The 14,852-nt window shown below is 35.9% G+C and overlaps 2 protein-coding genes across 3 annotated transcripts in view; both read right to left on the bottom strand.

Moving 5' to 3' along the window:
* Positions 1-5,942, bottom strand: part of LOC130242403 (protein Atg16l2-like) — a 66,714-nt gene extending 60,772 nt beyond the window's left edge. Inside the window, exons 1-3 of the mRNA XM_056474509.1 lie at positions 5,647-5,942; positions 4,352-4,421; positions 554-614 (exon numbers count right to left, since the gene is read on the bottom strand). Coding sequence (XP_056330484.1) covers positions 554-614; positions 4,352-4,421; positions 5,647-5,776 — 261 coding nt within the window. The 5' untranslated portion in view covers positions 5,777-5,942. The remainder of the gene's footprint in view (positions 1-553; positions 615-4,351; positions 4,422-5,646) is intronic.
* A 2,306-nt stretch (positions 5,943-8,248) lies between these two features.
* Positions 8,249-14,852, bottom strand: part of wdr62 (WD repeat domain 62) — a 42,607-nt gene continuing 36,003 nt past the window's right edge. For both annotated transcript variants that reach the window (XM_056473304.1, XM_056473303.1), the window contains exons 29-31: positions 11,038-11,715; positions 10,271-10,365; positions 8,249-8,635 (exon numbers count right to left, since the gene is read on the bottom strand). In XM_056473304.1, the coding sequence (XP_056329279.1) occupies positions 8,375-8,635; positions 10,271-10,365; positions 11,038-11,715 (1,034 nt within the window). In that variant the 3' untranslated portion in view covers positions 8,249-8,374. The remainder of the gene's footprint in view (positions 8,636-10,270; positions 10,366-11,037; positions 11,716-14,852) is intronic.

Below are 14,852 nucleotides of genomic sequence, written 5' to 3' on the forward strand. Positions count from 1 at the left end.
AGGAACAAAAACAACCGTCTTAGCCAAAAGAAGAAATCCCATTTAAATGAAAACAGCTATGAAGACAAAACTCAAACTCTGCAGCAGCTTATAATCTGACCATTGGAGATTTAATGTGCTAGATCAGCTACAGTATATATGGGTCAGAGGACTTTCGTGTCGATAAAGAGCAGGTTTTATCACATACTTTTGATCTTAGGACAGCTTCTACACAGTATTAGGTGTGAAAACCGGTTTTACTCGATCATATTCCTGGTGAAGAGCAGACAATTTATTTTTTTGCCCAAATTATGTGCTGAAAAAATCATGTCAGACTTTATCTTATGCTCTTTTCAGGTCTTTCAGGTTTAGGTTTTGCTTGTTGGTTTTGACGACTGACTGTCTGCTAACATGATGAGATAAAAGCAGGCCAACTTGTAAACCTGGTTACCGAAGCAGGTCACGACTTGCACCATAAAATTGAGTTTGTTATATAAAGGTTCAATAGTAATCCAATCGGTCCAGCTGCTTTTCCTATAGGAGAGGCAGATTTTTTCCCCATATTGTTTCCTACCTCACCGGTGGTGGTCTTTAGGGACGCCAGCGAATCTTCTGATGAGGGAACTGGTGAGATCCTGCACATGCCAAAAAAAGCATTTTGAGATCAAGAGTATGTGCAAAATTACACTATACTACATACTATATACCAGTGGTGTAGTCCTAAAAGAAAAAGGTGGTGTATTATTATGCTGTATTATAATTTTACCTGAACATTTCAGCGAGACGTGAAGTTTCATAAACTAATTTGGAGAGGAGCATGTGATATAATTGAGCACGTCTGGCTGCTCATCTGTAATCAGTAATAATCCAATCAGAGTGATCCTAGTTTACTATAAATGGATCATTTTCTCCCTACTGTTTCTATCTTCGTTTGGAAGAATCCCCCCTTCCACCCCATCTCCTCCTTTTCCTCCCTTTTCTAAAGGGGGAGCTCTCGAGACCTACCTGATCTCGGATCTCCTGATATGCTTATCGACCGGGCGGGAGCCCTGGGCTCAAATATCTCCGAGCTCAGGGTTCTCTCCTGGGACAGCATGCCAAACCTGCTTTACACGCCAAGCATATCTAAGTGGGAACTCTTCAATGCTGTTTTATAATGTTACCTGAACATTTCAGCCAGACATCATTCAGTTAACTTTGAAAAACCCACGAAATTTTCTCACAGCTGCTGTGGTCAGGGGTCAGGGAATGGTGCAAAATATAAACAAAAATGCACCAATTGCAAAAAATTAGGATGAGAGTTAAAAAAAATTGGTATACAGTTAAAGGGGAAGGCTAAACAGCAAAACAAGTAGTATACTGAGGGTATACGCAATTATTGATCCTCAGAAGTCGTAAAACCCAAACAGCTAGTGGAAAAAAGTAGGCATACTGAGTATACGTGCGTATAGCCCCGACTACACCACTGCTATATACTATAATATATATATAATTTTATAATATTTCCACATTTTTTTGTCTCAAGGAGATATTTGTATTTCTTCTAGTTTGGCTGGAATATTAGCAGAACACTTGTTATTTAATGTGTTTATAAACTTTATAAAAATGCTGGGTTTCACACAATTGATTTGTGTTGAGACAACATGAAGGAATTAAGTTAACTTATTAGTTTGTACACATTTGATGATTGAAAAAAAATTGTTGTGGCAAAAAAACTCAAGAATTGTGTTGTTTTATCTCAAAGTAGTTTGAACAAACACCAAATGTCATTTTTCTGAGTGTAAATTTCAGGTCAATATTATTACCCATTTACTAAATATTTCCCAAATTACGTCTAACAGAGCAAGGAATTTTTCACAGTATTTCCAACAATCTTTTTTCTTCTGAAGAAAGTCTTATTTGTTTTATTTTGAATAGAATAAAAGCAGTTTTTAATTTTTTAAAAACCTTTCTTAAGGTCAATAATAATAGCCCCCTTTAGCAATATATTTTTCCGATTGTCTTCAGCAGTGTTTCCCAACCCTGTTCCTGAAGGCACACCAACAGTCCACATTTTCAACCTCTCCCTAATCAAACACACCTGAATCAACTCATCATAACATCAGAAGAGACTCCAACACCTGAAGTTAATGGGTCAGAAAAGGGAGACATCCAAAATATGTACTGTTGGTGTGCCTCCAGGAACAGGGTTGGGAAACACTGGTCTACAGAACAAACCATCATTAAACAATGACTTGCTTTATTGCCCTAACTTGCCTATAATTAATATAATTACGTTTTTTTTAGCTGCACTGAATACTAGTATCTTAAAAAATATCTAGTGAAATATAATGTACTGTGATCCTGTTTAAATCTTTTCTGGCTTGCAGATTAATTTTATTGCATTGGAAATGTACAAATCTGCCAAATGCATCACGGTGGCTTCAAGACCTGATGTTCTCACAAAATCTCTTATATTTGGCAACCCTTCTTATCAGATTTCTCTTGTGCACTGTTCAAATGTACTACCTTTTGTCATGTTAGGGATGAATACATCCACTAAATTTAACTGCTGTAAAAATGCATCAGATTCATATTTTTTCAAGTTATTTCTGCATAAATCTGTTAATCAACCCCAGTCCTGATAAAACAAAAAGTATAGGATATTTAACTCTTTAATTGCCAAATTTATAAATGATGTCACTCATTTGGTGAAAAAAACACACAAAATTACTTATTTTCAATATAAAAAACAATTGTGGACTGAAGTTTTTTAACCTTTTATCACATTCTTTGACATGTGAAAGATTGATAACAACATTGCCTTTGATGCATAATAAGATTTTCATTTTTCTTCCTAATTTACAGTCCGTGACTGTTTTAGCTTCATTGACTTCCATTATAACCACATTTTTTTTATTGCAAAGCCATGACAGCATCTAATCATGCATTTTTGATTGACAATTTAGTAGTTTTGATCAGGATTGAGGTTGATTAACAGATTTATGCACAAATTTTGAAAAAATATATATATTAATCTGATGCAATTTTACAGCAGTTTAATGATTGAATATTTTCATCCCTAACATGACAGAGGGTAGTAAATTTCCCCAGAGTGCATTGTTGAGCTTTTGTTTTGAAATTCAAAGCATTTCTCATCAATCATTCTGCTAGCTGAACACAGAAAAAGTTACAACCAAATTAAGACTCAAAATCATACAAGAGTGGATTTAACAGCAAGGACTTAAGAGGATTCATTTCTATGTAATTTCTTTCTGTCCTTAGGCAGCGACTGTAAGATAACACAGCACTTCCTTAATGTAGTATCTATTATTATCGTCTAATTTTTTTACTTCATTTTATGACACTACACAACTTTTGCAATTCTGCTGCTTTTACTTAATATTTTTATAATTATTACTGTTGATATTAATAATAGGCAGTGGATTAAGGGTTTATTGGGGTGGGTTTATAAAATGGAAAAACCGTCTCTGTGTAAATAATCATATTTATGGCATAAAAAAATTATGAAATCTCTCTGTTGAATAACATTTAGGATAAATAAAAAAAAAGTTTCATAAAGGGGGTAATTATTTGGACTTCAACCGTACGTATGTGTAATGAATAAGAAAAATGGAACGGTTTCTGCATTGTACTCCACAGAAATATTAAGACTAATCGATCACTCATTATGATCGGCCAAGAGTTTGCTTCCTCTAGTTTAAAATGTGCTTCGGAAAAAGAAAGTCTCATCATTTTAACAGTAAAAGATTAAAGACAATCTGATTTGCCATATACAAAATCAAGGCAAAATAATGTTTGGTTTTAGGTTTTTTTTCTACTGCTTAAGCTGCTTAACTGTAAAAATAGCAGTTTTTACTGTACAAAATAGTGTAAAATACTGTCAAAATAATATTCTACAATTAAAACACCTTTTTTGATCTGTAAAATATAAAGTTTGAGACCAAATTAACATGGCAAACTGCACATTTCATTTCTTGGTCACATTTTAATTTAAGCAACAATTTGCAGCTTTTACTACTGGCTTATTACCTGCTTATTATTAAGATATGAACTGTTTATTAGCACTTATAAAGTATGATCTTATTTTATACCTCTAATCCTAGCCAATACCCTAACCTAAACCCAAATAACAGCTTACTAAATATTAATAAGCAACTAATTAGCAGTTTATATAGCTAAATAGTTTAGTTAATGCTTTGTTAATAGCGTGAATAGTATATTAAAATAAAGTGTGACACATTTTTTTTTATGTAGCTTCTAAATTTATTTTAGCTTTAGGTTAGGGTCCGATCAGGTAAAAACCCCTCTGCACGGCTTCCCTTTTTACAATGTAACATTAAAGCATGTTATGACTCAGAGTAAAGGTTACCTTGACCCTGATCCCAGAATGCCTTTGGTTATGAGGGCTCTTTGCTTGGACTTCTCCAGCAGGCTGTGATCTACAAACACGACAAGACAAAAAAAATCCACTTACAAACAAGCACGATTGTAATATTTGCTTTAAAAGAGGCCGGCTGATGTTTACATGCACTCACTCCAAGTGTGTTTGTTAATGAGATTTTCCATTGGCACCTAAGTGTGAGGATTCACGGAAACAACAAGGACTCTAAATTTTGAGAATTATGAATCAGTACGAATGCAAATTAGAACTTCAGCTTGCCGTACTTTGTCAGATCAGTGCTAATAAGTTGAGCGTAATCATATTTCGTATATAAATACTTAGCGATAGTTCATTTAAAATTAAAATTTACTTACTAGTTATTCACCCTCAAGTTGTATCAATCTTTTATGAGTTTCTTTATTCTGTCGAACACAAAAGAAGATATTTTGAAGAACGTTGTAACCATTGACTTCCATAGTAGGAAAAGCAAATACAATGGAAGTCAATGGTTACAGGTTTCCGACATTCTTCAAAATATCTTCAGTTGTGTACAACAGAAAAAAAGAAACTCAGCCAAGTTTGAGACAAGTGAAAGCTGGGTAAATGATGACTGAATTTTCAGTTTTGTATCAACTGTCCCTTTAATTATTTGTTTTATTATCAAATAAATAAAAATACACACACATCCTACGTGTTATAGAATTATAAATATAATTTAGATATCTTTTTAAAAACAGTATCTAAAAATGTGTGTAATAACAACATGTAATAAATATTACAACATTATCACTAAACGTATTGTATCTTAACAAGCATGCCTCATACTTAATAATAATTGCATCCTATACTTAAAGGCAAAGATAGTTTATTTACTCAGTTTATATACCCTCGGGTGGTTCCTTTATTCCATTAAACATAAAAGAAGATATTTTGAAGAATGTCGGAAACCTGTAAGCTTTGACTTCCATAGTAAGAAAAGCAAACACAATGAAAGTCAATGGTTACAGGTGTCCAACATTCTTCAAAATATCTCCTTGTCTGTTCAACAGAAGAAAGAAAACGTGAAGGGTAAGCAAATAATGACATAATTTTCAATTTTAGAGTGAACTATCCTTTTAAATGCTTAATCATACTGAAAACACCAGCTTATATTACAGTAAATGGATAACCCATTGTGCCAACGTCAACTTCTGCATCAAAACAACTATTTCCTTCTCATGTATTGTTCATAATACTGCATAGCTGACACAAGTGACACGCTATTAACAGTTAATAAAGCTTACATGACTGTATAATGTCCTGGAAGAGGCTCGTCTGAGTCCTGTTGCGGGTTTTCAGCTGTCTGATAATGTGACGCTTCCATGTTTCGTTCTGGCGTTGAAGTTCAGAGTTTATCGCCGCCGCCATGATCATAAACACTAATAAAAACCGCAGTAACAACGGTACAATTTCCTAGTCATAGTTCCTGGTCGTCATCCTGAACCCGTGTGTCTGTTTTCCATTGTGGAAAGCGCACAGGAAAGCGGCGGAAAGTGAGTTGTTGCGCGGCTGTAAACACATGGAGACCCGCCTGCTGTCATCATCATCATGATGAGTAATCATGACACAAATCTCTGAGCGCGTCTCAAGCGGACAAACACAGCCAGTAGAGCAGCCAATAGGATTAATCCGTCAAATCAAGCATGGGCGTGGCTATGCGGGCAATGTTTATTCTTTGACTGGTCACTATGGTCTCATACTAATAATTCTTCTGTTATAATAATGTGTATATATCCTATTATATAATTTAATAATAATAATATAATATGTATCTAATTATAGCCTACTGTTTTGAGTGTAATAAACAATTTAAATATAACTTATTAATCAATCTTTCATAAAGACACGAAGTGCATACCTGTACAGTTCGAATAGATTTCTGTTTTTAATTAAATTAATCAATTCCAGATTAACTTAACATACTGCATTTTAAGAACGAGTAGAGCAGCCAATAGGATTAATCCGTCAAAGACATGGGCGTGGCTTTGCGGCCCAGATTTATTCTTTGATTGGTCAAGTACTAAATTATAATTCGCTATCTTTTAATCTTGCGAATTTCTTATTATATGTTTTGTTGAGTGACACATGCACAAATGATTTAAATACAACTTATTAAAATCAATGTTTCATAAAGACACAAAAAAACATGCCTCAAATCATTTCCTTTATAAGGTATGAAAGTTTCAGTGAATTGATTTCTATTTTTAATTAAAGCATTATAATCAATTATAATTATAATAAATTCCAGATTAACCCAACATACTGTATTTACGGATTCTTAAAAATCAAAATGGTTTCTTCAGAATTTGATTATAGATTTATAGAGGGGTGGACGGATGATTTGGCTTTTTTTTCATTAATATTTCTTTCAATAACAATAATAAAAAAAACATTTTAATAATTTTTTTAAATACAACAGAAGTTTTATAGTAAAGTCAGGTTAAGATTTATTTATCCCTTCTTATTCACTAAATTAATGTTGTTGTTTTTTGCTTAGTTCATCCAAAATCAAATTAGTCATCATTTACTCATCCTTCACTTGTCACGAACATGTTTGAGTTTCTTTCTATTGTTGAATAAACACACAACAGATGAAGATTTTTGACTTCCATAGTATTTGTTTTTCCTACTGTGGATCAATGATTACTGGTTTCGAACATTCTTCAAAATATCTCATTTTGTGCTCACCAGATGAATAGAAAATCAGAAATGTTTGAAACAACTTGAGGGCAAGTACATGTTATGTTTATCACCAAATGTTAAGCGGCTTTTCTCATCGATTACTCAATCTGGAGCAATCACAGTAGAGGTGAATGGAAGGTGCAGACAATTGAAATCATTTTAAACTAGTTCTGGCATTTTTTAATTTATTATGAGGTAATAAATGAATAAAACAACACACTAAATGTTAGATACTTACTAGAATTCATCGACTGCAGTCAAATTAAAAGCGGCTGCTCATTACAGAGACTCATTACGCCCTCGGTCCTAAAAACAAAAAAAAAAACCTTTCTATTTCTCCTTTGTTGTTGTTTCTAATAAAGCCCAGTGAAAAGCTACAGCTGTACAATCACTCCGGCCTTCATTATTTAACACTCGCAGAGAAGCCACAAGTCACTCAATGACGATTCATGTGCACGACTAAACTCTGATACTTCCAGTCACACCTCCATGACTGTTCTGGATGACAACAAAGCACAAAGGCTACAAAATCTCGCGCTAATTTTGAAAGCTGTTATGTAATACTTCAAATTACAAAAAGGTGAGATTGAATAAACATGCACATTTTAAAACATTTATTTAGATATTGTTCAAAATCATTAATAACCTCAAAAAAAAAAGTCAATTTCAAGGTTTAATATTAAAACACAAATGGCTGATTAAAACATATTTACAGAGCATTCCTAAAAAAAATAAGGTTAACTATACACGCTGTTCAGTGAAAAGAAAACAACAATAGATTGCACATTAAAGCATAATCAGCACACCAGTGCAGGCAAATTGTGAGTCAGAGCCTGATGCTTCAGAAACCATCTACTCAGCACTCGTCAGAAAGAAAACACTCGAAATAAGACAACGGAACACCCTGTAGAAATGGTGAAGAGCTACAAAAGCATCAAACATCCTGAACTTCAAGAGAACTCGCTACATAATTCTATTGTGTGCATTCAAAAGTAACACGGTTTCAAAACTGTACATGACTTCACAAACACTTCGAAAAACAGGCCTTGATTGAAGTCTTTTAAAGATAAGAAGTGTGTGTGAGGCTTAACACACACTCGTATACTGAAATGTAGTGTTAAAAACAAATATAAAAAAGGCAGAGGACTCGGCACCGCAAACAAGTTTCAAATATGCATTTACAGGTTTATTTAAAAAGGTAAAACCAAATGTAACACGTTAAGGTTTAAAGGTGCTTTTTGGGGGATTTGGCAGCTGATTTTGGCCAATCATATGACAGGAAGTGAGCCGTTACTCCAGCGTGGCCTGTGCTCCTTTCTCAGTCATTCGCAGTAAAAGCATTTCAGAGTATTTCTCCAGAAGGGCCACGGCTCGGTCATCCCGCAGCTGACGGCCTGGAGAGTCCTCGGGTATGGGACGGATGCTCTTGGTTGATGGTTGCGTCTTTTGTGGGCAGATTGAATTCAACTCGCTCTGTACGCCCATAAACACCTCCTGCAGAACGCCCTTCATCTGCTCCTGCTGCTCTGATAACTCGGGGACGGAGCACAGCTGTGGAGAGTAGGACAAGGAACACTATTGAATATATTAATTTTTTATTGCTGCATTTCTTGTACGTTAGACGTGATTTACTTTAGATTTTGAAGGGATAGTCCACCCCAAAATGAATATGATTAAAGGGATAGTCTACCCCAAAATGAATATGATCTCACCATTTACTCATACTTGTATTTCCAAACATTTATATTTAGTCACAATTGAGGAGGTTTTCAGCGATTCAACAAGAAAAGATAGAGACAGTACACACAAGGATGCCGGGATTAAATCCCTACTCTTTTTTTTTAAAGGCCAAGCTGGGATTTTTCATGACCACAGAGAGTCGGGACCTCGGTTTAACGTCTCAACCGAAAAACGGCGCTCACTGAGCAGTATAGAGTCCCCTTCACTACACTGGGGCGTTAGGACCCACACAGACCGCAGGTTGAGTGCCCCCTGCCGGCCTCACTAACAACACTTCCGGCAGCAACCTACCTTTACCATGTGGTCTCCCATCCACATACTGACCAGGCGCAGCCCTGCTTACCTTCAGTGGGCGACCATGTGAGAAGTGCAGAGAGCTAGCTGCCGGAAGAGAGAAAAGTGTTTCTACAGGTGGTCTGTCAATCCCACTCACCTGTGTCAGGCACACTTTATAAATGCAAATCTTTTTTTAGAGATATGGAGTGATTGTTAGGAAGTGTCAAGTGCAAATGTGCAAAACTGGTCAGTTAAAGAGTCAGAGAGATGAAAGAGTGTGTTTTCCACACATCATTTGTCAAGAAGAGTGGGTCCTGATTTATAAGTTTCTTTATTTTTAAACACAAAGATGATATTTTGAAGTATGTTGGAAAAAGTTTGTGTGTAATTTATAAATATATCTTTTATATATATTAAAAGTAATATAGGTGTGTATATATATATATATATATATATATATATATATATATATATATATATATATATATATATATATATATATACACACACACATACATACACACATATATACCCACACATATGCACACACACAGTTGTAGTCAGAATTATTAGCCCCCCCTTTGGAGTTTTTATTTCTTTTTTTTTTTATATATTTCCCAAATGATGTTTAACAGAGCAAGGAAATCTTCACAGTATATCTAATATTGTTTCTTCTGGAGAAAGTCTTATTTGTTTTATTTCAGCTAGAATAAAAGCAGTTTTGAGTTTTTTTAAACCATTTTAAGGTCAAAATTATTTTTAACAGCCAGCCAACCATTGAGTCTATTTACTTGTGTAAATTAAGATTTATTCAGTTCTTAAATTAATTCAGTAAAATTATTGACTGATATGCAAATGTTCATATGATTTATCTACAGCACAGTTTGTAAAGTAATATTTTCTGTAATTCAGTCGACTTATGAGAGATATATTGCTTTGTTTATTCAATAAGTGGATCAAATTGGATATGCATTGTGAATATTAAATAAAAGTTAAAAGTTTTTTCATTTTTTTTATTTCATGTTAAGTTTTAAGTTATGATATTCCCAAAATCATTCCACATAAATCCACAGATCTTTTATAAAGATCTGTGCAGAGATGGCAAAAAAGTCTGCAGATTCTGTCTGGCCCTGATTATAACTCCCCCTAACACAGATGTAAGTAAATCACCTTGCTGTAGAAGTCAGTTGCTTTATGGATGGTGTGCCAGAGTTCATTCACCATCTCCTTACACATCTGAACACTCAACGCCTCCACAGAAAGACCTTAAGACAAAAATCAACATTTTCATCAGTGACTCTGGTGGCTTGCAAATGCACATCAGTATAGACAACTGACAATGGTAAGCATTTGAATTTGTATTAATTAGAATATTAAACAATATGAACTGCCCTCATGTACACTACCTTTTCACTTTAAAAGCATTCTAGTATATAACTGAACTCAATGAAAAGGAGAGAAAAAAAAATTAGACCACCAGACCTGGTTGAAACCCACACAGGCAGCGAACACAGAGTACAGCAAAGCACATCAAATCATCAGTAATTAAAAGGGGAATTAGACACACATCTGATGCTTGGATTTACACTAGTTCCATGTCCATAACTTCATGCATTGGGTTAAATTAGCCTTTACAGTCTCCGGTTCAGTCCTTCCACTGTATCTGTTCAGCTGAGGGAACGGAACCAACTATGTGACGTCGGACACAGCGATATTCCAAGATGGCTGCACCCTAGGTCTAAAATCTATTGACTGAGTGCTTCATTTCCCCTTTAAGTCATACAACAGCCACTTGTGTCAAGCTGCTGATAAGCCTGTTGGGCTTTAATCTGCGATAAAAATCACCTGAATGTACATTATCCCTCATGTAATATACTCCGTACAGCCAAGTTAAGCTGTTTCAAACAAAGTGGGGCATTTGTGTGTATTTAACGTACCTGCAGAATCTTGACTGTTCAGAGTTACTGCATTGGTCATTGAGATCTGACCAGATGTCTGTGAATTCTCCAATGACTGCAGGTCTTCAACCACAGTATCACTGGTTTCCCTCGTCGTGGGGCTCCCGGCAAGCATCCCGGCCCCTGTAGAGAGTCTGTCTGAAGGGACTAAACTCCGCTCAATATTAGAGATTTGCTTGCGACTCTCTTTCCCCAGTGACCTCATCTCTGTGGGCGTCACTAAAGCCTGGCGCCGCGGAGAATCGTGATGCTCGACCTTCCCTCGGCGGCTCTTCAGTGACACAGGTGACAAACTGGCACGATTGGGGCCTATGAGGTCCAGTCGAAGAGCTGCCCGGGCACTGTGGTTTCCCAGGGCAGGACACTGATGAAGCGGTGCAGATGAAACAGCAGGAGAGGATGGAGGGATCATGTTCTCTTTGCTGTGCTCTACATTTGGCAAGGTGTTTATTGGCGTTTCCTCTGATATACAGAGGTTTAGACCCTCCACGGAGTTGCTTTGGTTTATTTTAGCACGTGAGCTTGTAGTGGGACCCATGTAGCTTTGGCGGGAGCGCGTGACAGATGCATCACATGAGTTGCTGGTGGATTTGTTACTGAGAACACCTGGAGCACTAGTGGTACTTTGAGTTGAGGACTGATTTCTGTTTGTGATTTCTGAAGAAAAAAGAAAAGTTTAATAAACGTTAGAAGTTTAGCAGAAGGAAAAATACCTAAATCAGTTTAGAAGCAGGTAGCTCAAACCCCATATGCACAACCAGGAAAACAAATACCAAGAGGTGTACACTAAGCAAAATGAGCCTGAAAGCACCAAGGCTGCATCCAACAATCACAGTCTAGATAGGCACATCATTTGAACAGGTGATTACTTTGCATAAAATAAGTATACTGTATTTAGTATTAGAGAGAATAATACACACAACTGTATTGAAACATTTTATGGAGCTCATAATATGCCAAAACAATCTGAATTGTGTTCATTTGTAATGTATTAAATCTGCCAGTGGTGTAGTGGTTAGTGCGTCTACACATGCACTCCGGTGCTCACGGCGACCAGAGTTCAATTCCAGTCTCGCGGTCCTATGAAAACCCCTAAAAAAATATTTGATGAAGTGTGTGCATGCAAATGTCATTTACCACAGTTGCAAAATCCTGAAACAGTTTGAAAATGCACCTGAAAAGAGCTCGAAAAGTCCTTAAATGTGACTTTGGTAAAGGTGTATCTGCTAAAATAACCCATCAGAAATTACAGTATGGGTCAGAATCAGCTCTTTATCTTTCAAACACCAAAACATAAGTTTGATTAACCAATGAGATGTAATTGAATTAAATATATGAATTTGGTTCACTGAAGCATGTGTACATTTATTACACAAACTGCTGAAAACAGCTGACCCCCGATAGTCAGCTTGCAGAAGATTTGTGTCCTCCCGAGCCTCACATACACCGGTAAACTCATGCAGCTCTGTGATTGGCCAAAATGCTTAGTATGACTTGTCGGTGATCGTCCACTCTTCCCTGTTGATGACCTCTGACCTACTTTCTGCTGAATCTGAATTGTACGATCTGATTTTGAATTTCAGGATATTGAATTATATGTTCTGAATTTCTTCATCTTGAAAATTTGAAACTGTATTTACACAAACCCAATATCTGCAGTCTGTGAATTCAGAACGTCTTTAAAAATACGTCTCTAAAAATTAAATCAGCCTTGAAAAATTCAGTTGTCTTAAATTTCAGATGTTCAATATGAAAGTTATGAAGATCAAATTCAAAACCTTTTTAACGACATATAATAATTCAGATTTATTAAAATGCATGTGAATAATTCAAATTCAGATTGTTTTGGCATATTATTAGCTCCATAACATTTGGTATGAGGTTTTTGGTTTGGTACGCATAACAAACCGAACCATTTGCTGTGGTTATTTGGAAAAGCAGTGCCATTGCACTCAACAAGGCAACCCAAACGACATACTGTAAACACAGACAATGTGAGGTCTGCCCTTTCCAAACTACTCCAGTGAGGCATATGCAGGATAACTTCATTGTCCTGTAAAACTAAAAGTGACATCAGATGTTATTTTCCCTTTTGTGTGTGTTTACTTCGGTTTCTGCGATCTGCTAGCTCAGACAAGTTGAAAAAGCATGCAGCTTGTTTTTTTTTATCCGTCAGTGTATTTATGTGCCATACTTGACCTGTGTGAATCCCGTGCCAATTTATACATAACCAGATAGTTCTTCACATGTGCCCAACTCCAAGCAAACTATGGACTCTGCCCTCCTCCCACCCCTTTTTGTAAACTGATAGCAAAAGCGGCTAACTAAAGTGCCTTGTTTTTCTGGATTTATACACTGATTAAGGTGATCCTGGCATGCTGTGTGTTCGGATGTAACTTTAGCAGCTCAGATGCCCTTAAACAAAAGTAAAGCTTCAGAAAAGGCAACAAGGAAATGGATTAGTTTAATACAAGAAGGGAATATCCTAGAAGGAGTGGGGGACAATACAAAGCTGGATCCACAGCAAAGTGACATTTAAAAGGATGTAGCTGTACCTATAACTTGTCTGAAAGATGTCCATTTTCGTGTATAACTTGTGTTACAGTTATCAAGCGTTAGTTTCAGGTCATTCAGACCAATTCATCAACTGATCCATTTATCATCCATCATGTGCAGAGCTGTGTTTTTCATTATGGTGCTGTGGTATTCACATTAACCAGCTCACAGATTGCGCAGCTTTACATTAGTTAAAACAATCAGTGTCACACTTCTTATATGTATAGATGTTTGTTTGAATGATTTTACATTGACAAAGGCAGCCGTCAAGAGATGTTACATGTGAGTTTGGGCATCCCTGGTTTAGCTCCTCTAGACTGGATCAGTACCACAGAAGCTGCATCTCATTAGCATTTAAAGAGATATTATAAAAAACGACTTGCTGTGATCCGAGGTATTTTCGACAGGGTAAAAAGAGCCAAAGTATGTTATAGATTTTATTAAAACCCTATAGAATCATATAAAGTTGTGTAAAATGAACATCCAACGTCACCTTTAATGAAATATTAAAACATGCTTAGGGCTCACACCCAATAACACTTTTGCGCAGCTGAAGACACCAAAACTTCTAGAATTACTTCACTGTGAGCACCGGAGACTGCCTTTACAGCACTGCAGTTATTATTTCTTCTATTTGCTTTATCAAAAACATACCATGATCACACTGAACCGTGAATTTCATAAGTGATTTTTTCTGTCTATGAAAAAAAAGTGACATTTCAGATGCAGCCCAAGACACCCTGGTGAAATGTTTGTAATTTGGTGACTTGAGAAGCCCAGAGTCAAAGTAAATCAACATTCTCTCACAGACCTCCCAATGCATTTTTCCAGCGTAACAAAGAAGGGTTTGAGCTTCTCCGAGAAGACAACGAGGAACGTCTCTTGATAACTGGAGGACAAGATTTCAGCATTTAAAAACCCACAACATCTGATATTTTCTTATTAAACATCATTTCTGAGAAGAGAAAAATTATCCAGTTTAAATTTGTGCAAGGTGAACTGTGATATTTCCCCACACACTGCAAGAGTTAAACAAATACTTTTGACCATTAATGTTTAAATTCCCCATATTTCCAGAGAGCTAGCAACTCTTGCCATATCAGAAGCTTATTAGATTATTATACGGAGCAAGTTGATTATATATTATATGGAGCAGGTTGAACCCAGGAGACTGAGAAGGTAAAATTAAATGTGAAATGGCAGTCTCAATTCCATTTAATAACTTGATTCATTTCTTC

The sequence above is a fragment of the Danio aesculapii genome, chromosome 15, assembly GCF_903798145.1.
Source record: "Danio aesculapii chromosome 15, fDanAes4.1, whole genome shotgun sequence".
In the NCBI taxonomy this organism is placed as follows: domain Eukaryota; kingdom Metazoa; phylum Chordata; class Actinopteri; order Cypriniformes; family Danionidae; genus Danio; species Danio aesculapii.